This window comes from Anarrhichthys ocellatus, unplaced genomic scaffold (genome assembly GCF_004355925.1).
Source record: "Anarrhichthys ocellatus isolate YVR2014 unplaced genomic scaffold, GSC_Weel_1.0 scaffold46, whole genome shotgun sequence".
In the NCBI taxonomy this organism is placed as follows: domain Eukaryota; kingdom Metazoa; phylum Chordata; class Actinopteri; order Perciformes; family Anarhichadidae; genus Anarrhichthys; species Anarrhichthys ocellatus.
The window spans coordinates 1,606,186-1,632,774 of NW_022280076.1; the positions used below are offsets into that span (position 1 = coordinate 1,606,186).

At 41.5% G+C, this 26,589-nt stretch overlaps 2 protein-coding genes across 3 annotated transcripts; both read right to left on the reverse strand.

Moving 5' to 3' along the window:
• Window positions 1-130: 130 nt before the first annotated feature.
• On the reverse strand, window positions 131-6,496 carry plac8l1 (PLAC8 like 1). 2 transcript variants are annotated; one of them, XM_031869142.1, is made up of 5 exons: window positions 5,314-6,496; window positions 4,727-4,920; window positions 3,964-4,196; window positions 3,626-3,762; window positions 131-3,314 (listed from the first exon to the last, which is right to left on the reverse strand). In XM_031869142.1, exons 2-5 carry the CDS (start codon window positions 4,750-4,752, stop codon window positions 3,186-3,188), a joined length of 525 nt encoding a protein of 174 aa, XP_031725002.1. In that variant the 5' UTR covers window positions 4,753-4,920; window positions 5,314-6,496; the 3' UTR covers window positions 131-3,185. The 2 variants fall into 2 exon arrangements, with proteins under 2 accessions (XP_031725002.1, XP_031725001.1); XM_031869141.1 differs by having other exon boundaries at window positions 3,626-4,196.
• Window positions 6,497-6,587: 91 nt separating this feature from the next.
• lars1b (leucyl-tRNA synthetase 1b) lies at window positions 6,588-26,381 on the reverse strand. Its single transcript, XM_031869136.1, has 32 exons — window positions 26,241-26,381; window positions 25,758-25,879; window positions 25,255-25,342; window positions 25,083-25,163; window positions 24,778-24,909; window positions 24,415-24,576; window positions 24,020-24,132; window positions 23,693-23,756; window positions 23,232-23,320; window positions 22,857-23,082; window positions 22,570-22,657; window positions 21,643-21,719; window positions 21,311-21,364; window positions 21,066-21,206; window positions 20,366-20,443; window positions 20,089-20,174; window positions 19,831-19,896; window positions 19,547-19,629; window positions 17,905-18,043; window positions 17,185-17,397; window positions 16,765-16,822; window positions 16,313-16,376; window positions 14,436-14,619; window positions 13,909-13,999; window positions 13,530-13,670; window positions 12,679-12,819; window positions 11,349-11,459; window positions 11,015-11,125; window positions 10,031-10,135; window positions 8,960-9,055; window positions 8,533-8,665; window positions 6,588-7,742 (listed from the first exon to the last, which is right to left on the reverse strand). Exons 1-32 carry the CDS (start codon window positions 26,244-26,246, stop codon window positions 7,537-7,539), a joined length of 3,549 nt encoding a protein of 1,182 aa, XP_031724996.1. The 5' UTR covers window positions 26,247-26,381; the 3' UTR covers window positions 6,588-7,536.
• Window positions 26,382-26,589: the final 208 nt, after the last annotated feature.

Here is a 26,589-nt window from a genome sequence, read left to right on the forward strand (position 1 = left end):
CTCTTTCCCTCTCTCGCCTCTCTTTATTCACAAACACACACACACACTAGCAGGAGTCGGGAAGAAGAGGAAATAAATAAAAGAGGGCAAAGGGGGGAGAAGAAATGAAATGATTGAGGAGAAAGGGGGGATGGAGGGAAGGCAAGAACGAAAAGACCGTCGAGAGGAAATGCATTCAGGAGGTAGAGACGACAGACGGGAAAAGAGAAGGGAAATCCATTAAAAAGCCATATCAGAAATGTCAGTGTGTAGTTTGGGGAAAGCACAAACACTCACGCCTTCAGCTGGTTGTTATTCAGTCACGTGGGCAGCTCTGGAGGGCATGATCTACCCCCTGCGCTGTGTTTTGTATTTTATCTGTTTACTGGTTGTTTCTCTGTACCAGTAACACCGCGCAATGAGCACAATCATGGGGAAAGTCTTTTCGGATACATACATCACACACATTTCCACACCCACACAAACACAACTCCCTGAGGTGCTGTTCTTGATAACAGCCTGTACTCTACACCTGATGCATCTGTGGGGATAGTCGTCTCCGATGCTGAAACAGCAGGAAAGAACATCAGCAGACATGTTTTATGGTCCCTGTCCGACTGCTGACTTAGGATGGGCTTCACTGTTCCAAATCTTGACCTCTACGACTGCTGTGGAATTCCCAACTCTGACCTCAGATCGACACTTAAGACTTAAGCAGCTGTGGGAATAGAAAACAGACAAAAGGGATCCAGATCTGGGACAACACTGCCCCCTAACGGTCCAGTCATGGAAGTGTATCCGACAGATGACGTAAGGCCAGGCTGTGTCAGTGTGTGTGTGTGTGTGTGTGTCTGTGTGACGGTACAGCAAACGTGCAAGATGTAAATAGGTTTGAGGTTTAACTGTAAGCACACACAAGGGTTCCTTGTTTCGTTCGCTGTATTTGGGGTTTTGTTTCATGAAACAGCAGTAAAGCACACATGTGACATAATTGAAGGGTCAGTTCACCCCAAATTTGATAATAAATTGCATGAACTGACCCTTTAACAGTAGAAATCTGAACACTGGAGGATGCATGATGCAGGTCATGCATCATGCATTGCTTAGGCAGGGAAAACAGCCTTTTATGGCGGCTTGGGAGGATAGTTAAATGTCCCCTGTAATGACTAATACTTTGGAAGGAGCAGTTTGAAAATAAATATAGACAAATATATGTGTAAATACACATATAAAGTTTGAAAGCATGTAGGACATTTTAAGGGTGTATTTGATTTGCGAAGCAGATAAATTTCCAATTTAGCAACCCAATTTAAAGCTATTGATGCTGAAGCAATAACACTTGGACATTGCACAGGGAGGGAGAGATGTTACCACAGTGCCTGAAGGCAGCTCTGCTCACTAACAACCCCCAGTAGGCAGAGAGCGGTGGAGACGCAGGAAGATGTATCCAACCGGGGCTGCTCAGGAAACGCTGGTGCCCTAATGCAGACATAAGTAAGATACTGCTGAGCTTATTACCGCCGTGGCCATGTGGAACCTACAGTATGTTACAGCTGTCATGAAACTTAGAATGATTTTTTTTTTTACTTGAACAGGTAAGTGAGGACTGAAAATAATGCAACAGCACTTGTAAACAGCAGCTGACGTCACATGGGATGGCAGCTATTGTAGCTTATAGGGGGCAGTTGTATCTATCTGTACCAGTATATGCTCTATTTTAGTCTATAACTGGGTGAACATATTATTTTAAACATGTTTGTCAGCTGGGAATTTGTAAATAGAAATAATTAAATAAATAAAAAATGTAACGAAGTAAAAAAAAAAAACAGATAAATTTACACTTGCAATGATTTAAATATATGTATTTTCATGCAGCAGATTAACTGTACAGTAAGTAAAATACGATTAGATTTTATTATTCACATCACTCTCCTTTTTGAGACCAAATCCATTTTCTTTCTCTTTCCCCATTTCGTTTGAAGCAGCTGCCAGGTACGGGGACCACATCCGCAAGAGTTAACAAATTACATATTTGCCCTTTGAGGACCCATCTGCTTTGTGTAGAAATAACATTTTCCACACACTCGTTCACGCTGGTTGGCATTTCGGGTCCAGGGAACCACAGCGATCAGGACTGGATTGATAATGTGATTGAATGCAAACTAAAGCACAGGGGGATAAAAGAAAATCTGAAATATGGAAATGGACTTTATTATCGTCAGACTGTACTTGAACTGTTGACTGTAATCGGAGCAATGCTGCGGCCTGTTTGCCGGGTAATCAGACAAGTGGTTCTGCATACTGAATGGACTCGCACACTAGTTTTCATTCCACACTCTGAAATTAAAAAAAAAACTCTCAAAATCAATGAGGTCTCCTTAAGAAACCAAATGGCTGAGCACACTCGGCTTTTAAGTGGCTCTCCTGCTTTACTTGGATTTAGTTTTAAATGTAATGCTGAAAATGAGATCATGTTGAGTCATGTCTCAAGTTCACAATTTGTCCATCAAGGTCTACAGTAGAAAGTTGTACGTTTCCTCACTTCATCTCCCCCCCCTCATGCCTCTGGAATGCGAGGCAAAATTAAAGGGTCGGTTCACCCGAATCCCTTTTCTCACATGATTTGTACCACTTTCTACTAATGAAATTGTCACTTTGAACTGTTGACAATGAGCTTAATTGAAGTACTGCCTTTTTTTGAGTTGAGATGGAATTAATTGCGTGCTTTTAGAATTAAAGACAGTTGGCTGCTTTTTGAAGTCTCTGTTGTATGACAGACTTGTACCAGATGTTTAGTGCTGTTTGCTGACAGCGACTGAAACCAAAAGAAAAGCCTGCGTCTTGCCACCTGCTTTTCACCCGACTCAAAATGTAGTTGATGAGTTCTTGCCTCTGCAAGGAAAGCAGAATATTGCTTCCAAGTTTATTTATAATATCCTCTCTAAAAAGAGGCCCAACAGCAGTATGAAGGTATAGGTTTCAATTACAGGCCCTACACAATGATTCTGTTTGCTGTTTATTGTTAAATGAAAGTTCATCTTTTCCAGACTTCTTTGAAAGTTGTGGGATAGGCTTGATTCACTGTCCAAGGCATTTAAAAACCTTATGGTATTGATCCTTGGTGCTACAGTACGCCTTAGATGTCCCTCACTCGTCTCTGTTGCATTGTGAAGGACAGGCCTCATCTACTGGCTAGAGTTTCCTCATTAGCATTCGAGGGCAGTGGACACATGATAGGTCAGTGTCTTCATCCTCCGCTTCATCTCCCTTATCATCTGACATACAGCCAGAGGGTAACAGCAATACACTGTGGTCCAGTCCTCACACACACTTCCCTGTGGATAAATATGCGGACAGACACACACACACACACACACGTACACGTACACGTACATGCAAACACACAGAAAAGAAGCACACGTGTAGACACAACGACACAGCAGGAACAGGTCCAGGACCATGAGGTGCATTACATGAAAAGACATGAAAACAAAAATTCACTCGCGCAACTTAAAAGTGAACGCATTTAGTAATGTTATTGAATTGATTATCTACTGTTAGCTATCGGCTTTCCATTTATTGTGGAGTCAAAACAAAATGTTTTTTTGAAGTCTTCTTATTGGTGTGTTCAAGGACGCACACTCACCCGTATCTTGTACCGCTCCCTGATCCCAACCCGCATGGCAAAAGTGGATCCCGGTAGCAGAGGCATGCATAGACATTCTCCATACTGGTGAGCTAAACTCAGGTCTAAACAGCACGGCACCAGGGCCCCAAGGACACCTGCAAGCACAGGGTAAGCACAATGTGTGTGTGTGTGTGTGTGTGTGTGTGTGTGTGAGCAATGTGTGTTTGCTTGTGACGGACAAAAGACTAAACTAAGAACAAAAAATGATACGAAGAATACGTCATAAAGTTCTGATTGGCGTGTGAGGGCACTGAGCGTATATGAGAATACAGCTTCCGTCTGTGTTTTCGTGTTACATGTAGTCTTGTCTCCGCAGACGTCAAACAGGCCAGTGCTCCAGTCTCCTCCCGTCTGTGTGATGGTGGTGATGGTCGTCGTTGTGATGCCGAGGCCGGGCTGTGTGAGTGCTGGGTCTGTCACTGCAGGAACACTGTTTGACCTCAAGTCATCTTTACTTCCTGTGGTGAAGCCCCCCACTTCCTCCTCTTGAAACGCTGATGCTGAGCCCCGGGTGACTGACGGCCTTGGTCTGAAATTAGATTTTTTTTTTTTTTAAATCATATTTGTCTTTAGATGGAAGGCTGATAAATTCATCATGGCTTGTCAAGCCTCTAACTGATAGCTTGCTGTAGGCATAATGTTAAATGAGTCTTAAATTAGAAATTAATTTTCTAAGCTGAAATCTTATTTGTTTCAATAATCTTTTCTTGAGCAGCATGTTTTGTACTCCGCTGGCCTAATATAAAACTGTCCACTATTATCCCACTAATATTATCCTACCACTATTTATGATACATGATTTATTCTTGCATTCAAGTGTTAAGGCCTTCAGCAACACTTAAATCACCACAAATGTTAGAATGCAGCATTTAAGAAATGTTCGTGTTTAATTTGCATTATCATTTATCATAGAGACATAAAAGGAGAACAAGATTAAGAGGAAACGAAGGAGTACAAAAAACCAAAAACATAATAAGATAAGTGAGCTGTTTGCTGTAAATCCATTGTGCTCAGTGGTGACAACAATGTGTACCAGGAGAGACAAGAAAATGCACTTACTGGTGTGTGACTGTCAGCTGCTCCATTACTAGAAGCCACTGGCATCCAGAGAGGGCTGAGGCGAGGAGGCGAGAGAGGACAGGGCGAGCAGGGAGTCAGCAGGAATGAGGAGGTGGAGGGGGAGTGACACTTCCCCAGTGAGAGGGTGTGCGTTGGAGCAGATAAACCAGCAGTCGAATGGCTCAGCCTAGAAGCTGTGTGACAGAGATAAGTCTTGTATAGTTGCCTTCTGTCTGTGACTTTGCTGCGTGCCCCCCCCCCCCCCGCTAATGCAGCGAATGCAAACGGTGCAGATGCACATCGAGCTGCATGAACATCTGGCATAAAATAATCAGATGTGAATGCATTCAAACACTTTAACACAAACCCACCAGGAGGTCGGAATCTTGTAATGAGTGATTACTTATTTACATGAGTCGTCTGAAACAGAGATACACAGGACATCTAAAACATGCACGAATATATGGGAAATTAAGTAAAAATGATGGATGTCAAATAAAAGCTCAAACACATTACGTCAATTCTAACAGTTTGCTTGACCTATGATATTCAAAGACATTTGAAATGTAACATACGGTTACACTTACCAGCAGACAGAGGCAGAAACAGACTCGTGCAGTAGAGAGCTGGGAAGTGAAAGATGCATTTTAGAACTAAAGAAATACATTCATGCATTTCCTGCTCTGACTTTGACCTTTTAAATTCAGACTGATGGTGTGTGTGTGTATGTGTGTGAGAGGGTGACAGAAGAGAGAAGTGTGGGGAGCTTTACGTGGTGGAAGGACATGTAGTGCAACCATCGTGGGTTGAGAGGCCCAGACAGTTCACTCACATCGAGTCTTAAAATTGGGAGAAACATGTAATTTACTCCATGAGTGGATGCTTTTCTAGCTCCTTCCCAGGATAAGAAAGGTATAACCTATTATGCTGTCATTAATTTGTAGGCGATGCATCAAAAACAGAAGCATCAAAAGGATTACAGTTGAATGGAATCCTTGAAATAAAAAGAAAATGATTATCGGCAGATGTTTAACTGACAGTGAACCCTGTTGGGAAGTCGTTCTACCTTTTTGAAGCAGCGAACCGCAGAGCCAAACCCAGTTCTGAAATAGAAAAAAGATGTGATAGATACATTAACTTAGAAGTATATTCATGAACAAACATGACTGACCTGGATTCACTCACTTGCAAGTTGAGCTCCAACAAGGTATCCTTTTTCATGCAACGTCGTTATATCGCATCGCTGTTACGGTATTACGGTTTCAGCTCTTTGCCCCGTTGCTTTCAGGTCAACGTAGAGGCTTTCCTGCCTGGACTGGTTGCCAGGCAACCAGCGGAGACAGAAAGTATACAGGCCCGAGCTGGGCTAGCTATTTCCAGTCTGCATGCGTTGCAGGCAATACCTTCAAGTTTGAGTATACATGTGGGCAGTATCAATCTCCTTCTCTAATACTCAATAAAGCAAGTTTATTCCCCTAAATGTAGAACATGTCCTTTAAATGTTGATAACACTGATTTATTCAGTCAACAGGAGCATTTATTGGCTGTTCTATCTCCTTTTTAAATCCCCATTCCAAGTCACCAATAAATACTACCAGTAGGTTTGTTTATGCCAAATTCGTACAACCTCTAACCCGACACATCTACACTTGTTCCACATCGTCCTCATCAGAAGACTGCTCACATTACAAGATGATCCGGTCCCTCACCATCTACACTAAAAGGGACAAACATCCAATGGCCTCAGCAAAGCCATGACTCACACAAGCCCTATTCTTGTGGGAAACAGTCGTCCTATTTATTTCCTTCGAAAAAAATGAAACCGCATGGAGAGGGTAGCGAGAAACAATAAACAAGGAGCTTGAAAATTTCATAGGTTTTTTATTATTTCTCTGGAAAGCACAAGTGAGACAAGCACCATCCACTGCTCGAAAATAGGAAAGCCGTCTGAAAGGATGACAAAACATGAGGGAATGATGTGCCTCACCTTCAATGTATGAAACACAGCAGGCACATTACCATCTATATGAAAAAACAACACAGGCATTGAGGAGGCTGCAGGAGCAGTCGCACCATGTAATAACATATGTTGTTGGCTAGGACATGGTGGTAGATTTTTGTTCGTCCCCTTCAGAAAAAGCAAAGAGCTTAATTATAGATTTATTGGGCATCATATCAAACAGGAAAGAGTGACTCATTGAGAAAAATAACGAGATTCAACTTAAACAGACGATGAAAAGACGGAACAGAATACAAATCCTGGTGCTGTCCTCCAATACAAAATCCTTAAGGGAAAGTACAGGATATTTTCAAAATGGCTTGTTTTTTCACACCATTAAAGAACCCTAATTTTAGTACCAAAGATCCAATATCCTCTGATTTTCCAGGGACAGGGTTGACCCTGAACCATCCGTTTTGTGCAGAACAAAACCAGATCCGGATGTACTACTATTGCACATGTTTTTGTAAGAGGACAGAAGCACACTCTTGAGGTCCCATTAGTTTTAGATGCTCACTGAGGTCACATTCAGCAGTGAAAAAGGTGCACAACAAATGGTCACATCCACAGAAACATGAATTATAAAACACGAATTATAAAACACAGATATATGTTTGAGTCACTGTTTTATGGCTTTGAGTCAAAATTACCCTTTTTGTGGCAACAATTAATGACGCATTTGAACCTTTCACAAATAATTCACTGCTGAATGTGCCGACATATGCTTGTGTGTGTGTGTGTGTGTGTGTGAGTGTGTGTGAGAGAGAGAGAGAGAGAGAGAGAGAGACAGAGAGAGAGAGAGAATGTAACTCTAATTAACCAGATAAACCAGAGAGTTCCCGATGTCCACAGAGAGGCCGTTGTCGGCCAGAGTGACCCTCTTCTCCTCCAGGTTGATGTTGAACACCGACTTGTTGGAGATGGCCAGTTTGCCCTGTTCCTCGTGTCCCAGGACGGGCACCCGGCGAGGCCCCAGCACAGGGTCCTCGTACCTCATCAACTTGACTCTGGACAGATCTGGTGGAGGGGAGTCAGGCAGAGTCAGAGAGGTGTGTGTGTGTGTGTGTGTGTGTGTGTGAGAGAGTGACAAAAGATGGAGAAAGAGGGAAAGGGATGGAAGAATTACACAATAAGAGGTGGAGGTGAGACACATAGGAGGTATGAAATGATGGCAGGGAAAGAGTGCAGAGAATGTTAAAGCTGATCAGGGTAGTGAGTGATGGAGGAAATGGAGAATCAGAGCAGAGAGGGAAGCTAAGCACTGCGTTGAAGTGATGATTGTGAAAGAGAACGTCACAAGGGGAAGTGGGTGGGTAAATTGCCATCACATAAAGCACATAGCTTGGTTTTGGATAGAATGATGGTTAAAATCAAATGTGGATGGATATTTAATGTCATAACTGCATTATCTAAAAAACCGGGGCTTGTCGAAATTGCTCGAAGAGTTGGCTTTAAGACAATGGGGGAACACTGGATTCACGGTATGGAAGTAGACAGTTAATTGATCATCATTTAGCCACTCCCTTCACCAGTCGTTGTGCACAAGGATGGCAGATGGCAAAGACTGAAACAAGGTTGGGAGGCTGTTAGACATCAGTAACATAATATGTTAGCTGAGCCACCAAGACGTGATGTAATTTATTCCACGAAAAAGATGAATAATCTGAGCACAACTTTGTGAACTTTGACTCAAGATCAGAATAAATGTTTCCATCCAATTTAGATTATCTGTTGTTTAAACAGACCTATCTTGGGTTCCCAACCATAGTTTATGAATTTGTGCTGTATATCCATTTATCTTACTAACCTTTAATGAGTCTGTTGACCTTAGCTAACCTACGGATGATGCTGTCTCCGCTGTCTCCCTGGCGGATGTCAACCTTTGTGGAAAACTGCCCGTTGCACGGCTGAGGGTTGACCAGGGACACACACACTCCAGGCTGGGGAAATAGAGGCACAAACACAAATGCGCAAACACTCAATTTAATTGTTGATTTGAGTGCGCAAACACATATTTTGTTCATCTGGGAAACACAGACACTCTTGCAGAAGGGATGCACACAGGTAATCAAGCACCTACAGAGATAAACACATAAAAACAGGAACATATTGCGAATATGCAGGTCACAAAATCTGAGAAACATGTGGCTGAAAAAGAAGCGTACACCTGCCCTCTAAGAGAGACTCGCATGCAACCTGCTTTAAGAGCAGCCAGCACAGCCAAAAGCATTTACCTCTGTTCTGAAAACACAGAACGGTTTCCCCGGGCAACAGTCCTCCTTCACTCTGTCGTCAGCCTCAGACGCAAACAAGATGTCGATCTGTTCCAGCTGTAGAGGATGTGGAAAAAGAAGGATTATCAGCCGAGATCAATCCGCTATCGGATTGTGTGTGTACAGGTGCGTTTAGTATGCGAACTGGCAAACAGCGGTGGTGTTAATCTGGCTCCTGCAGAGATCAGAGAGACAAACATCTGGCTTCGTCGCTCACACGTTCAAAATCGGGGATGGTATTTCAGTTTGAGATGGCACAGAGTAACAGTGTTGTAAACTAGTTAAACACAGGAAAGAAAGAAGTCACAAAGTGCCCATAGAAACACATCCATATCTGCAGCATAAACAACCACACACCATCCAAAAGGCAAGACTGCAGTGTTTGTTTCTCAAAAAACAGATTTAAGGTTCAAATCAGTTGAGCCACATTCACAGTGTTATGTTTGAGAGGTAAGTAATACATCACTTTTTTTCAGTGCTACATCATAAAGCATATTTCTCCATCACTTTTTCTTCTCTGCGGCAGCTTATTATTTTAGCTATGATCTATCCGAAAGATTGGAAATGGATTCAGGGTATTAGTTTGACGTCGTTTTCTTTCTGTGGTTAAATGTGTGCTGGTTTGACTAAAGTATCTTAGGGACTCAGGTTCTACTTTCGACTCGGCTAAGCCTCTTTGCAGACAAAAGCATTAAGGGCTTTCCTGACTGACAACTGAGCTCAGGGTTGTCTCAACTGACTTTTGCAAAAGTAGCAAAACAGCTTTAAAGCTGAGGTATTTTTGAGGAAACCAAAAATGCTGCAACTGCATGTTACAGCTCGACATTGTGACGACAAACAGAACTGAATCGAGTGAACTTGTTCTGTTTATTGCTCACATTTGAGATAACAATATATTGCTAGAGCTGAATGTAGTGTTTTATCCCGTCTTTAACTCTGCACTCACACAAATGTAGAGCTGCCAGACGTGCTTTTAGATTGGACAGACACTTTTATGTCATGTCTGACTTCAGAAATGATCCCCAAACATACCTCCAGAGAATTGGTTAAGTAGACCAGATTTTCCATCAAAACCACCCGCTCATCAAACTCCAGCTCCAGATCCAAGACCCTTGGCCCGTTCTTCTCCAGGTTCTCCTGCAGAACCCAAATAGTCAAAATCAATCAAACAATACGAGCACGAATGATGGACGTGAACTTTTCCTGAGGAACGAACAGGAAGTTAACGTTGCTAAATAGAACAAAAACTAAAAAAAACAATCTAGCATTATGGAGATAAGATAATCGTCATGCTAATGCTGCCATCATGAGACTATTGAAGAAAAATAAAGTTTTTCTAATATTTACCAACTTGTCATGCCCAAATGTATTTAGTGAATGCTGGTATTTGATCAACAGACACCTTAACTAGACGTGATGCAATTTGCAATTTGATAGGAATTTAATGTAATCTAAAAGCAAAGCAGCCAAAATGTGAAAATGTGGAGACAAGGACAGATAAAAAATAAAAACATTTTCAAATGTTTATGAATGTAGCAAAGATGCATAATAACAAGCAGAGACAGTCTGTCAAAAGCATGTTTTGTACTCTTTCAATCAATAAACTAAGAATCCCAGACATTTCTTTGCAACACTGTTGTTCAGACAATATTGGCTACAGTTTGGTCATTGTTCAACACAAAGAGGAATAAGAAAAGAAAAGAAAACAGCATTTAATGATGCATACTCAAAGTACCAGGACAACAAAAACCAAACAAAAGATATAAGCCACCTTGAGCAGTTTCTTAGGTGGTAAACAAACTCAACTTGAATAAGGCAGAGAAAAACAATACAACACAAAAAGGAGCTAAAAGGCAAATATGTGCAGAATACAGACATTAAATTTTAAAAAAGATGAATATGCACTAATAAATTGTCCATGTTAGACTCTCTAGAACGATGGAGAACGGACAGTGTGTGCCTTTACACAGACACACAAATGCTCCTTCACTGTGCTCCTGCCTCCCCCAGATGTACCTTGATCATCGCTACAAAAGGCATGACTTTCTTCATGTACTTCTTCAGGTCAGGCAGGGCTCCCAACTCACTCGCGATCACCTTGTTGTCTGGAAGGGCTCCGTTGTCGCTCTGGAAAGACACAGAGAAAACAACAACAAAAACAGCTGTGTAAAACATACAGCCGGCCAGGAGCATATAGACACAGAGAGATGTGAACGACATGGAATAACTTCAGTGATCATTTAAAATACAAGGGCAAGTATTTCAGTGCATCACTGTGCCATGGACCATTGTGCTTTCACATGTAACAAATTGCAAATGTCTGTATGAATATTGTTTGTTAGTTTGTCACCTTGTAGTGCTTGCCGAGCAGAGATAAGGCACTGTGCTGCCATGGAGGGTATCTCTTGGCAACATAGATGGTGCAGTGGGAAGGCTTGGCTGGGGGCTTTGAGTCGCCTTTCTGTTGGGAAGAAAACACAGCAGAGAAAGAGGAGCATTTCAGATTCATCTGGTGCAACCATAGTCAGGTACAGGACTCTCGTGGTGTTGTCAGAGGTGGGCGGGCTCAATCAGACGCAAACAGTGCGTTTGGATGGTTCCAGCCTGGGAGAGGTTAGGGTAAGAGACTCATTTTGCCAATAAAATCCATCTGCTCCCTTGACAGAAATGTATGAAAAGAATATTATGATTATAAAAAGAGCCTTCCCCCCCATTATCCTGCCATCTTGCCTAAATGGCAACAAAACATTTACAGTAAATCAATAACCGCGGTCTGGAAGTCTGAGATTTCGGCTGTTTCAAATCTTGTCAATACTTGTTTTGCTTTTTTCCCAGCTGTCCAGAGACACTTATCGAAGAGCCAAACTGTTAAACAATAGACTAACTTTCCTGTGGTGAGCAGAACACAGACTTAAGGTATAGTTGAAGTAGAGTTATATAAAAGGTACTTTGAGTATTTAAAGGGATAGTCAAGACAATTTTAGTCATATAGACCAATATAACAAATAACCCCAGACCTGCCATATACACCACCGATAATCTACAAATGCAATGTGTCAAACAAAGTACAGACCATTGAAAAGGTGATTCCTATATATTTTGGTTAAAACAGGGTCAGTGAAACTGGCCTGGGAATAGAAAATGGAAAATACACAGAGCAGGATTAAAATAGACCTCATTTATGTTCAAAACATAATCTATATGCAGTCTTCCAAAGGAAAATGTACTATAGTCAGTAGTAACAAGCTAACTCTTTTATACTAAATCCAGTCCCAAGCAGAGAAAATGCAAATGAATACGTCCTTTATATATTAAGTATGTGGTTTAACAAGATAAAGAGTAAAAAAGCAGATTGTAAGCAGATAAGATTCACTGCTATTGAATCTCACCTCTACTGTCGGCATGCTGCCTGATATTTTCAAGCTGTTTTATTGTTTTCTGCCTCATTGTGCTCATCAAACAACCATGAAACTGTTCAACAACACTTGAGGCAGAAAAGAGTTAATGACCAAACTTAATGCACTTTGAGACGAAGTGTTGAATTTTATAATAACTATAAAAAAAGAAGAAGAAAGCAATCAATTGTGAAATCAATATTCATTTTCAGAATTACTTTAAAGAGCCATTGCAGCAGTGAAGTACAGTGAAGCATGTGAAACAACACGGACCACAGTTCTTACTTTGTTTTTGGGGGGCTGCAGGTATGCTTTGAGTCTCAGCCGGAGGTCGTGTGCGGTCTCCATCAGGTACTGGGAGGACCGCATCAGAATCTCATCCACTGGACTGGCCACAGGCCACGATGCCTTCATCAGAGAACTGGTCTGTTGGGCAAAGAGGAAAGAAGGCTGATGAGTGAAGGGGAGCGATGACAACATGTCAACAAAGCGTTTTTTTCTGGCAGCGAACAAAACAAGAAAACCAGGCACACACACACACACACACACCGTGTTAACGATGTGTGTACCACCGTGTCCACCGAGGGCCTCTTAGCTCTTTAGCCAACGGTGCTGCACACATGATTGGAGAAAACACTGTCGCTTAGCAACAACAAAAGCCCCACAACCAACCGAAAAAAAAAAAAAAAAAAAAAAAAAAAAAAAGAGAGCAGCAGCACTCTTTCATATTCATAAAATCCAGTGTTAAAAATATTCTCGGCTCTCTGCTGTGCTATTGGGAGCGTGCAGACAGGCTGCTGGTGGACATGTACGCCAACTGAGGGTATGTGTGTGCGTTAGTAGTTTCACACAAGAGTCAGTGACGAGTGGATAAAGTGCTGCTTCAGACCTACAGCACATGAAGTATGGTATCTTAGCTTGTTGCTCCCAGGTGTATCAATGATGGTAAATGAACACAGGAAGATAACTGCTTCTTTCACACAGTATTTATGTTTTACTCGCAAGTACAAAGGTGGAGATAAAAACGAGGGACCGATGGGACGAGGGGATGGAAGACACATTTGAACCCACTGTCAAAGCAAACAACTGGGAAAACATGAAACCCACATTATGAGGCCGAACCCATGTTTCCTTACCTTGCCAACCAGGCCCCAAGTATATTCACAAAGGTGTGGGCAGATGGGGGCCAGCAGCAGAGTTTGCATCTCTATGAACTGGAAGACCAGGTCCTTGTGCATGCCCTCGATAGCAAGCTCACGATACTTATCTTTGGCTGCCTGCACACATAAACAGTTTAAAAGGTCTTTGTCACGTTATTATGTTATTTCTAAACTATCCTAGACACCATCATTATTCCAGTGAATTCACCACATGGTCAGGATGAAATTCATGTTATGTTCTCTCTACTGCAGGTATTTTTGATATCATCATAAAATGCTTCTGGAGGATGAAAAGCATGCTCGTCTTTAAAACGTGCATTAGAGAGCGGTTTTTATAACGGACATTTTATTTTACCTGGAACTCAAAAAAGCCACTCTTCAGGGCCTCCTTGTACATCATCCTGTCATAGTGCTGCTCCGTCTTCAAGATGCCGGCATTCATCTCGCTAGACAAACGGGAAACAAAATCCTTACAATCAGTTTGCGGAGCCAGTAAACCATTCACTTATTCAGCGCTGGAGAGCACAGAGTCAAAAAGGAACCATACAAACTCTGAAGCACTCGCCTGGAGTGTGACACAGTGGATCTGGTTTTCACACTAAAGTGGCTATAGACTACAGATGAAATGGTTTGTAGTTCATTATAAATCAAACAAAAGCAATAGATTATTCTCTTAATTGATAGTTGTAATAACAATTTCAAACTTCTGTGTCTGAGTCTAAAGATGGGCATTTTCTCTTACTTTCAAACAATTTATAGATTTAACAATTGAAAAAGAAAATCATTATTTCAAGGGCATAAATCCTCAATTATTCATGAGAGCTCTGCAGTATATCTTGGTACCTGTAACACCCCGGCGTGTCAATGAATACTTGCATCTACCTGTCAAAGACCCGATCGTTGAAAGTGTCTGCAGGGCCCGTCCTCAGGTTGTTCTGGTTGGCAATCATCTCCTTCACCCACTCCACCCAGGTGTAGAGGCGCAGGATGCCAGCGTCAGCCATGGTCTCCACGAAGTTGGCGTCCTCCACCGTGTCCCCAGCGTCGGCTAGAGCCAGACGCATACCTGACGGAGGAAACGCACAGGTGTGTTAAAGCAGCAGGAAGACAGAGCAGGTGCAAAATAACTGAGAAATTAACTGTGAATCATCTTCACACCAGAGCAAAAACCTAACATGACCAATGCCATTCTCGTCAATGCCTTTGTAATTTTCAATATTTAACTGTATAGGTCCCGTTAAATCGTACACATTAAAACACTAAACATAGCACTTCTTTTCTCTTCTGCAAAATACTTTGAGTTCAGAGGATTTGCGGAAAAGTCCACAGTCTGAGAAAACTTCAAATACCCAGCATACATCACTCCAAGCTCTTAGACAAGAAGTCAACTTAATGCATCTATCTGCTGTCAGTCTATGTCGTTTCTTTTACTTCCACAGCAAAGTGGCTTCTAGAGACACAACAGACACATCTCTCTATTATTCAGCTCGTTCACAACATAAGAAACACGCAGAGAGTAGAAATAACAAAAAAAAAAAAAAAGAAAAAAAGGATGAATCCAGTAATCCTGAGGTATACTGAGGGCAGGAGGGACACCGGGGTTAATCAAAGTCTCTACCAGCTATAGATGAAAACAACTAAAACCAAGTCAAACTATGGAGATGAACAACAAATTCTCCGAGATGGATTATCATAAATCATGCCTCAGGAGACCCCCCCAAACATAGGGGTTTTGTTTTAAAATACATTTTCACAAGTCTCACAAAATCATGTCATCCTCTCAAGTTCCTATAAATATTTGATTTCTCCTCTGTATCCTGACCTGTGGAGAGAGCATCAGAAGGTACCGACTTTCTAGAATTGACGATCATGCAAATACATCATGAGTCTCGATTGATTGGAACATTTCTATTGAAATAATATAAAGCTGCTGGACCTCAATAACTTGCTTTTGATGGGGAGATAATGTTGAATATGAACCGCCTTACCGTTACACCTCGACGTAAGCATCCATCCAACTCACAAAGCAAGTAATCTCCGTCTGTCTGTCCTTCACATACCTCTGGAGAACAGCTCATCTGATCTACATCACCTCCACTAATTAAGTGCTCCACTTTATAACCACAGAGGACACGTCAAAGCAAGTGACTATAAAACGCCTATTCGGTAATGAGCGTATTTCACGACAATGTTTTCCTCTGAAGTAGAAGTACACGGTAGTAGTATTCAGATGAACTGCATATTTCTGACGCGCTTTGATGGCCTTTGTAAGTGATTTCAGGGTACAATGAGTTAGAATAGTGGATATTCTAACTCATTGTAGAATATAGAGCAGGTGTTTTGCTCGAGACAAGGAAGCACAATGTCGAGTGTGAAGTTGTTTGTATGAGCAAGCTGCAACTAGCTACACCAAATGCCAAACGAGCACTGCATTCATTATACATTATTACAGAAAGTCATTACTTAAAGTGCAATAAAAAGGGGTCTGATGACTACAATAGCTCATAGCACCCGATAACAACACCTCAACTATCTTATGAAGATTGGGCGTTTTCTAATTATCTTCAGAACAGGATAATAGATGCTTATATTATGACCAAGAGTAACGGTCCATGCACTGCGAAAACACTTTGTAATCTGCTCGAGACGTACACCTGATGTGCTTTGTCTCCCACATTTCAGTGAAACATGACACGAGAGAGTCAACGATCAGAAACAGAACACAGGAGGGCGATCACTCAAGAATAAAGTAAGTGTACCATCCGCTGAGAACTTGTCAATGGCTTGACAGAGAGTGAGGAAGTTTCCAGTTGATTTGGACATCTGGCGAATAGAAAACAGATGTTAGCAGCCAGAGTCTTTCAAGCATGCCCACCCACACAAGTTCATTACAACGCTTAGTGGAATAAACCATCACGTCACAGACTGTTGGTGTTTAAATTAACAAAGAAAGAAAAAAAAAAAGGTGCAAATCAACAGTAATTTAAAATCTTAACAGCATCAAACACTAGTTAATTACCAGCACATAGGAAGAGAGGTGTTTGAATACAAAGATTTACAGCTAAATATAGTATTAATAGTTATTCAATGTATCAATACCCCAGACAAAATACCACATTATTTCTCCTGAGATTATAATCTTAATATCTAATTAAGAGATTCATATTAAACTATACAGATTCATATTGCTAACCGTTCATATTTGACACACCTTTTCAGAGTTGAGGAGCAGATGTCCGTTGGCTCGCACAGCTTGTGGCCACTTTCCACTGTGGACGAGAGAGAATGTTCTCATTCGTGTCATCGTCACCCTCAATATAATCAAGTTCACCCTAATCCAATGCCCACTTCTTAAAATCAAATGTAATACTTTGTAAGACCTTTTTTCTGAGACCCTTTCCAACACTAAATAAATGCACATTAAAGTTGTTTAAAATCAGGACCATGATATCAATAAGGTGCTTTTATCCTTCAACCGATACGTTTCTCTATACAACAAACGTATGCAAAAATCAATATTAGTCAATTAAATGCATAACGCAATAAATCATTTTGATTACATCAAATAATAGTGGCTTGGATATGTTGTAAAACTGCTTCATCCATCCGTCGATCGAGCGGCCAGACTCACCTGTCTTTGGGCCACATGGCCACGTGGTTGTACAGGTAGTAGGACAGGTGGTTGGGCACCAGGTCTTTGCCGGACACACGGACGTCCACGGGGTACCAGTACTCAAACTCCCTCCTGAGCCTCTGGAGACGCTCTTTAGGGATGTCCGTCTTTGGGAAAGGAGACTTCTTGAAGAATATGAAGTCCCACACCTCTCTGGTCATCTGCTCCGGCCTGTGGAGCAAAAATAAAATAAATAAATAAGAGACAAAACGGTCATAGGTAAAAAAAGAGGGATGCATTGGGCTGAAGCAAGAGAAGTAATTAAATGTAGCATTTGACAGCGTTGCCATTTTACCTCAGTTTTGAGAATACTTAAATCGAGCTATGAATAGATTTTTCGAAACCGTTTCTGAAATGCAGCATTTGTCATTGAGTGGACATTTTTTTCTATTCATGTCAGTTTACGGATGAATACCAAGCAACTCATCAACCTTGTCTGCAAAGCAACGCCTTTCATTTGGAAATATTACATTTAGTTATTAAATTGGAGACTTTTCTCCCTCAGCCGACCCCATCTCTGTGGTTGTTTGAAGGCAGAAAGAGAAGGACGAGGGAAGGAGAGGAGATGAGTGAATCAGTTCGGGCTTAATCTTTGTTTGATCTAGTGCGTGCGTTGTGTGTGTGTGTGTGTGTGTGTGTCTGTGTGTGTCGTGTGTGTCGTGTGTGTCGTGTCCGTACTTGATGCCCAGTGGTGAGGCTCCCTGTCCATTGAGCACACCTCCCTGGAGGAGGTGCGCTACGGTGTAGTAAGCCATGTAGATGGTGGAGTCTGATAGTGACTCAATCAGCCACTGCTCGTCCCAAGGCAGCCGCGTTCCTATGGTAACCAGGAGGTGTACACACACACACACACACACACACACGCACACACAGAGATAGAGAAAGACACACATGCACACAAACACGGAAGAGAAAGCAAAAAGAGAGATACAAAATGATTAAGGACAATTGTCTCCTCTGAGCTGACACAATCTCTTGTTGCATTTCCTCGTCAAGCTGGTTAAACTCTGGTGCCAAGAAAAACACCAACAGAACGGAATACAAGTCACGAAGGCGTCACTGTGTCATTCTTGGCAAACAAGCAGAGAAGTAAACCTTTTATTGTCAAATAAACTCAACTACACTCAACCTGCTGCTTTGACAGATAGCAGCAACAATTCCTCACTCGCTGATTTGCAGCTTTTCCTCAAATTACATTTTATATTACTTTAAGGAGTGTGTGGAGGGTGTGTGTGCGTTTGTGTGGGGGGGCTCATTACTCAGCCAGCCTTAAATGCACTGAGCTCATGTTTTAGTTTTTCCTGTCAGCTCCTATTGAGATCTTTCACCAGCTTTCGATGGTTAAAAACAGAAAACTACTGCAAGCTTGAGCAGTAGTTTCATTTTTGCAAGCAGGAGCAACATTATTAAGAGACCTGAACAACATTAAATATAAAATCTGAATATAATCAAATAGAAAATAAACGCACCTACACTTGCACACATTCACTTTATGAAAACACAAACTTGCATCTTTACTTTTGAGCTTCCAGTGTATGAGCTACGCTTGTTGGAATTTAAGTGTGTTTTGCTTCCATGAGTGAGACAGAATTAAAAGAAATAAAAACTGCAAATCACTATTTTTGCTTATCAATTAAACCGGTTTGAGTCATTTTCTAAATTCTCTGATCCAGCCTCTTAAATGTGAATATTTTCTGGTTGCTTCACTCCTCAATGACAGTGAACTGAATATCTTTGAGTTGTGGACAAAGCAAGACATTTGAGGACTTCATTTTAGGCTTTGGGAAACACTGATTGACATTTTTCATAATTTTCTGACATTATTTAGACCAAACAACTAATTCTTCAGATTAATTGAGAGAGAAAATTATTGTTAGTTGCAGCCCTAAAATAAATCAGCACAACCTGCACCATGTAGTAAAGTCATGTAGCATACCAGTCTGTCTGGTTGGTCAAACGTTATGCTTCATAATCTGAAAATGTGTGGGGAGATTTCTACAGTAGGAGTCTACAACAGGCCGAGACTACTGCCCTGTGTGCCAGCTGGCCCCCAGTCTGCATCTATTCCTGCATGAACAGAGAGGCAGACTGTTGCTAGGAGCTTTATCATCAGTCCTCTGTCTCCATCTACAGACCAAAAACATCAGTCATGCACTACTTAAATAAAGTCCTGTTCATCTTTGGCTGGGTGGTACAATACAAGAAACTAAACTACATTTTAAATATGCAGCAACAGAGTTGTATATGTCACTTATATTAACAGTGGCTGCAGTCATGACCCAATCATTCACACACAAAAAGCCAAGAGATGAACGCTCACCGAGTCCATAGGTACGAGAGCAGGCATGCTCCTGTAGCCAGGCCAGAGTTGCCTCAAAGTTTCTCCTGGTCTCTTCACAAAATCTGCGTAGTGTAAAATAGAGCATGAAACCACAGCATGTCTATGTTTTTAGACTTTGGCACGACTAGATTTGTTTTGTACACTCCATACTAGATTGTCTAGACCTTCACAGGAGCCCCTCACAAGCATGGACAAACACTGCACAGAGCAAAATATGACAGGGAAGGGAATTCGGTACGTCAGAGCAGAGGTCAGTGTCTTACGTCTCCAAAGATTTGAGGGCTTCATGAGCCTTCTGCTTCCACTCTGCATCCCCATAGTCCAAATACCTGGAAGACACATTAGCATGCTGCTAAACAAAGAAAGCCTAAATGGCATGAGACTTTCTACACTTGAAAATTATTCCCCTAGTTCTATCACACTACCATGCAGCTTCAGATCCACGCTAATGATTACAAATGAACGCAGGTAAAGATTTAAAGTATGAAGATTTTTGTGTTCAGAATTCCTCTGGCACTCACCACTGATCACAGAGAGCCACCACACACACATCAGCTGAGCGCGACATGACCTGTTTTTCTGGCTCCATGTAGATCATGGCCTCGCCCTGTGAGAAAGTGGTGCAGAGCCAACATTATGACAGGTAAATAAAGATCAAACCTCTACCATACATGGCATTCAATGAACTCTAAGATCACAGCGCACCAAACATAATTCAGGAATAAGTCAGAATCTAAAGCTGTTATTTCAATGTACTGTATTTTGATTTATTTTTGCATAATAAACAAAGTGTCTTACCCTCTCTACCATCATCTTCTGGATGGGTTTTTTGACATCCTGGACCTTCTGCCCCTTGTAGCCATCAACCAGCATGATCTAAGACGGGAAATCAGTCACAAACGTTTCATCCACAGTGATGCAGTTCTTTCACAGTTTTGACAGTTCAGTCCACAAGAAGTGGGTCATGTCTCTGCAGTGCACTTAACAATCACACATTATCATAAACTGCTCGGTGCGATGACACATACTCGGTGTATTCTGTATATATATATATACGAGCTGTGCTGCTGAGTGGCCCCCTGCAGTGTCTACATTTAAATTCTTATTCCGTTCAAATGCACAATCAGCTGACAGTGAAGGTTTGACTTGACTAATGTCTTGATATTGTGACAGGAAAAAATTGTGTTTCGCAAAAAAAAAATATTATTTGCCCGTGTGTGTGTGTGTGTGTGCGTGCGTGCGTTATCTACAAATTCAGCTTGCGGTTATGCAGAGTTTTTCACAGTAGACAGAACCAAACTCTCTGAGGGCAATACGTAGCTGATAGCCAGTCAATTAATAATTTAGTCTACCCTTAAGTTGTGAATCACTCGTTTTGTGTCTTGGAGATAAATCATACAAGCTTCAAACCTCGTTAAATCTAAAGGGGGGGGGGGGGGGATTAATTTTGCTGACCTATGGGTGTATTTTGAACTTATTACCCACTAAGTGGACTCACCCCTTCATAGAATCCCTTCAGGTAGACTTTCTCCTTGGCCTCGGCCAGCTTCTCCTTATCATTCTGGCTCTGGATCTTCAGCTCATCACACACCAAAGGAGCCGATAGGTTACCATAGCCTGGGATGTCTATGATGGGGATCTGACATGTGTGCACACACACATATATAAAACACACACATTAAGGCTCCATCAACCATCTTGGACTGAATTTGTTCAATGCAACGATCAAAGAGATCAGCTCACCGGCTCAAAAGGCAACACCATCTTGTCCTCGATTCCATACTTCTCCCGCAGAGCCTGTTGGAAATGCAAACATCAAGAGCAACCTTAATCAAATGAAAAAGGTAGTGCATGCTTAAACAATGGATGCATCTGTGAGTTTCTTCCTTAAGAATTAGGGATTTAGTCCACCTAAACTTAAGTAAATAGCACAATCTGTTTAAACATTTCAAAATCGGTGTTTCCAAATTGCACTTTAAGTTTTAGCTGTGCTCTGTCTTTTGTGTTTCTCTGCATCAGACTGCACCTGAGGTATAAAGGCCTCCTGATTGGCAGCATAGTAGATATTTCCTCACCTGTTTTTTCTTGAGGTCTCTGAGAGCAGCGATGTCATCAGGAGCATCAGAAGGCACACTGGTAACTATCCCCGTACCTGAGAATAAATGTTGACAAGGCAAAAAAAAGGCCAATACATAAAATGCATTTATGCATGCCAGGTAGTACACGTCTGATTGACATTATGAATATTCACCACTATTGCCGAGCAGCGATACTGGAGCAACTAACTCACTGTGAAGAGGGGGCAGGACAGATAAACCTGATCTGAAAACGGAAAAATGTCACCGGCCTCTCGCATTGCTCTCCATAACCCTTAAAACCATCACACACACACTGGGCACTTATTCAGAAATTCCAATTAAGGCTATTTTACAAAACAAACGTCAGGACACATGAAGACACTCAGACAAACAACAGCCCTCGAGCACCAGAGCAGAACAACAGATAGTACTGACAGAGGCCTCTGGGTGCAATTAGATTGATTTAATATGTTTACAAATGTTCTCCCTCAGGTCAAAAAAAGCAGCCATGCTTTGACATCACAGCACAACACCTACAGTAATACATCCTACAGTGACCTTGGCTGGCTATTTTGAGACTTTTCTAAAAAGCTCCTCCAATTATATCGAAGACAAGGAAGGATAAGGGATAAAGCTCCTTGCAGATTGTCTGCAGAAGGTAATACCGTAAGCAATAATTTATCTTTATTTAAAACACAGACATATAAATAAATACACATTTAAAGCAGCTGTTGAACTATTCAACAACTGTCAGATACATTTCACTCAAATTCAACTTGGCACATAAAAACAGAAACAGAAAGAAAAGTGCCTCCACCCGAGGGTATTCTGACTGCTGGCAAAGAAACCTTTCAACAACGAAGCCACTTTAACCACTGTGGAAAATGTCTGCCTGCTATTTTCCCCTAACTTCTTGGCTCCTACCTTTGTCCTCCTTGATGGTGAGCATGGGCAGAGCGTAGATGATCTTATAGGAGGTCAGAGGAGCACTCAGGGCACAGCCAAGGACATCCTAGAAAGAGAAAAGATGCTGCAGAGCCTGGTTTGATTTCCACTGTATATTGCAAATGTGCCTTGCTTCTTCCCAGGTAAAAGGAAACGGTAGAGCATGAGTAATTCAAAAGGAATCAATTTTGCAAGTTGTTTGTGCAATGGCCATGAAACCGTGTGCCCGATATGAAGTAGAATGTATTTGCAGCTGAAGGTGGTACCTGTCCCAGTATTTCCATGACCACGGGCACCACTCCATTCTCTTTGGTGAAGCCCTGGTAAGACATGTTCCTGGCAGACCTGCTGGTGCAGATGAAGATGTCCCCGCTGGTCGTCTCAAAGGCCACATACTTCATGTCGGGCCTGACCCAGCAGTTGGTCTGACCGAACATGGTCTCTGGTCTCAGAGTGGCAGCAACCAGGTAGATGTTTTTGCCTTTCATGGCGCTGTGAGGAGAGGATTAGCGCTTTACTTCAGTCTCACATTACGAGTCGGTAGTACCGTGTTTATCAAAATGAGCATTATAGTGAAGTGCACGTAGAAGTTGTCTGTGGTGTAGACTGTCTGTTAAAAGTCAGTGATTGTTCTTTGTTACCTGCTATAAAAGACTTTGGACTTGAATTTTGCCGTGTAGGGTTCAACTATTTTCATCTTGATGAGAGTGTACTCCTGAGGTCCAACTCCCTGCAGGTGGAGAACAATGGTAGTTCAAAGACAAAGAACAAAATACAGAAAGACCATTTTTAAAGGATTTGTTATTTTCCTTTTTGTGCCATCATCAGTAAGACAAACATTCGCAAAATGAAATCCGTGGAACTTTCTACATCCCAGTAAACTGCAGTAAAGAGGCAAAAATGGTGAGTCAAATAAAAGCACTGATGAGCCCACGGTCAAGTGTGTACATTAAAGAACGATAATATAAAAATTGGCAAAATTGTGAGAACACAGTTCCTTTTAATGTTTGCTGTAGGATTCCCAATTGATCATATATAATCATAATCACAGTCTTGGTCTTTCACAACCGATACATTATTTCATTGAGCCAGGTAAGTGTACCTCTCCTGTCTGCCTGTCATGGTCCATGCATGGCTGCCCATCCTTGGGGGAGAAGATGGTATATCTGCAGAGGAGTCGGGGACAATCACAATATATTACTGATTCCCTTTGCTTTTCCCACATGGAAAGAAATGACATTGGTACAGGACTTCGTTTTAGGCAAAACAGTTCAACTGATCCTGAAAGCAACAAAGACAAAGTGTCCGACATTTTCACACCACATAATGTAGTGCACTTCCTACTTTCCTTACTTATCTCTTTATTACCACCAAGATAGTGCTGCAGAGCAAGTTACGCAGTCACATGGTAACTCCTAAACCACCTCACCTTTTGCCAAACGCGATCTTTTTTCTCTCCTTTAGTGTGATGAACTGCCACCGGACGAAGGAGTCATAAAACGGGTTCACATCGGTGGTGATGAATGAACGCCTCCAGTCCACCTGTGAAGTGATGACATGAGACCAGGATTTAGGCACAATCGACTCAATGAATAACGTGATTATCCTCAGGGTCGATTCATTCTGGTGAACTCTAGGTATCAAACAAAAAGAGAGGACTCACTTTAGTGTATACCTCTTAACACATATGCTTAGATCATTTAGCCCAATGACAGTAAATTGTACACAATTATGTAAAAATAGTGTAGAATCAAAGCATATTGAGGAGTCGCAGGTACAGAAACAAAACAAACTCAGATGTTTGCTAGAGTTACAATTAGTCACCTTGACTCCCATCAGTTTGAGATCTTTAACAGCCATCGGAGGAAAGTATTCCAGCCAGTGTTCAGCATGGGCAAACTGGGATATGTCCTGGTCCTTGAGGCCCAGAGACCTCATAATGTCCCACTGGAAAGTGGCCGTTCCGGATTTGGCCACTGCTTTACTCTAACAGAGGAATAAAATATAAAAAAATAAATAAGAGATGAAAGATATTGCAAATTGACACACCCTTTGTGAATGCTGAACCAAAAGAAGAAAAAAACACTTGGAGTAATGAGCCATAGCTGTTAGAGGCAAAAACATCAACTGTGTTTCTTTCAGTCCCTATGTGGAACTTGGCATCAGTCAGGTCCCTCGGATCCTGACCTTCTTGCCCTTTGCTTTGTCCTTGATGATGATTTCATCAGATATATCTGGCTTCTCCTTCTCCTCCTCATCTGGAAACTGCGGAGGGTTTCCATAAAGCTCCATCTCTCTCTTCAGCTTGTCTGCACAGGCCTGGTGGAAACAATATGAATGTATCAATACCAGAAAGAAGGAAAAGGCAGTGTTTGTGAGGGGGTTGAAGATGCAGTACTAATTGTTGGAAAAAAAAAAAAAAAAAAAAAAAAGTAGAATATCAGCTCTATGTGTCTTTGCAACTACACTGAAAAGAAAACAACAACACTAACTTTGATTGGCATTCCTGTGCAGTGCAGCGCGAACGGGAAGAGGCATTTCTTCCCTTTCATGGACTGGTAGCCAACAGCAAACTACGAGAAGAAAGTACAGCAGTGATCATAATCATCGAAAAAGGTGCAGACTGAAGATGTTAATCCCAGTTGCTTTTGTATGAAAACTTACCTCACACTTTGACAAGCTGAACGTGTGACCGAGGTGCAATCGGCCATTCATGTAAGGGTAGGGGAAGGTGACGAAGAACTTGTTTTTGCTGGAAGAACAAAAAAAATAAAGAGTTTCATCAATATATGTAAAGGATTTCAAATCTGGTATCTTTTTATGAGCAAAGTGCTGTAAATTGGGAAATAACACAGGGCAACTATTAGTTTCAAAGACTCACCCTTGGTATGTTAACTATGTAAACAACTGAATCTCAGAGCTTCACCCACACTTGCATAGCTAGTTTTTTTTTTATGTACCCATTATAATACCTGTTTAGTTGCATCAGGATTAGATCAGTTGAAGGAAGTACACCTGCATTCCTGAGTACAGCAAGCTATGAATATTGCTTTCTTAAAAGATGGTCTTACATTTCTGGCTATTCCTCGGTCAAGTGTGTAAAAGAGAGTGCCTGACACTTCTTGGAAATGAACATATGGTCCTTCCTCATGATAACAGACACTCACTTTGTGCTTTCCCCAACTGTTGTCGGTGCATCTTGTTCAAATGCCTTCTCCTTCTCCCATTTCTCCTGGATCTCTATCTCAATCTTTCTCAAGAAGTCCAACTTTGCTGTTCCCTTCCGCTCCTGCAACACAATGAAGTGCAAGATTATAGATCATTGGAGAAAGTGCAGTACAGTAATAACTGCAATTCAACTGAATAAAACATTTTTTTGATAACAAATATACACTTTAAGGAAACTCTTAAGTACCCGAGAATAAAATATAATATGTTAGAATAAAAAACTGATAATAAAAAAACTGTTCAACACATGTGTTCAAAAAGAAAACAGCTGTAATCTCTGGTCAAACTCAGACAGTTGACTCGACAACTAGCTAGCTTATGTTAGCTAATTTAGCTACTTGCTACAGTAAGTTAACGAAACCACTTCTTACAAACCAGCATTAACCGTTTTAAACAGCAGATAAATAGAGCATACTACCTACCGTCATTTCGACCCCAAACTATGAGCAATTAAGATAATTATTATATTGTTTAGACAGAAGAAACAGTAGACGTAGAATCCACTTTGACAAGACGAACCCACGCCACCGGTGCCTAGCTGACGACACCTACGATCAGCTTCACGCAAAGGGTTCTGGGAAATGCAGTCCGAATAACTTTTCATGAATGTTATTGTTCCATATCTTGTAAACTAGGACTTTTATTTGCGTGGTTTTTTTTTTTGCTTAGTGTTACATATTTGAATACACAACTGCTGAATTTTATGAACGCCGTTGAATAATCACACGACATGATTTCAACGTCCGTCGTCTGGCACTGCGTTTACGACAC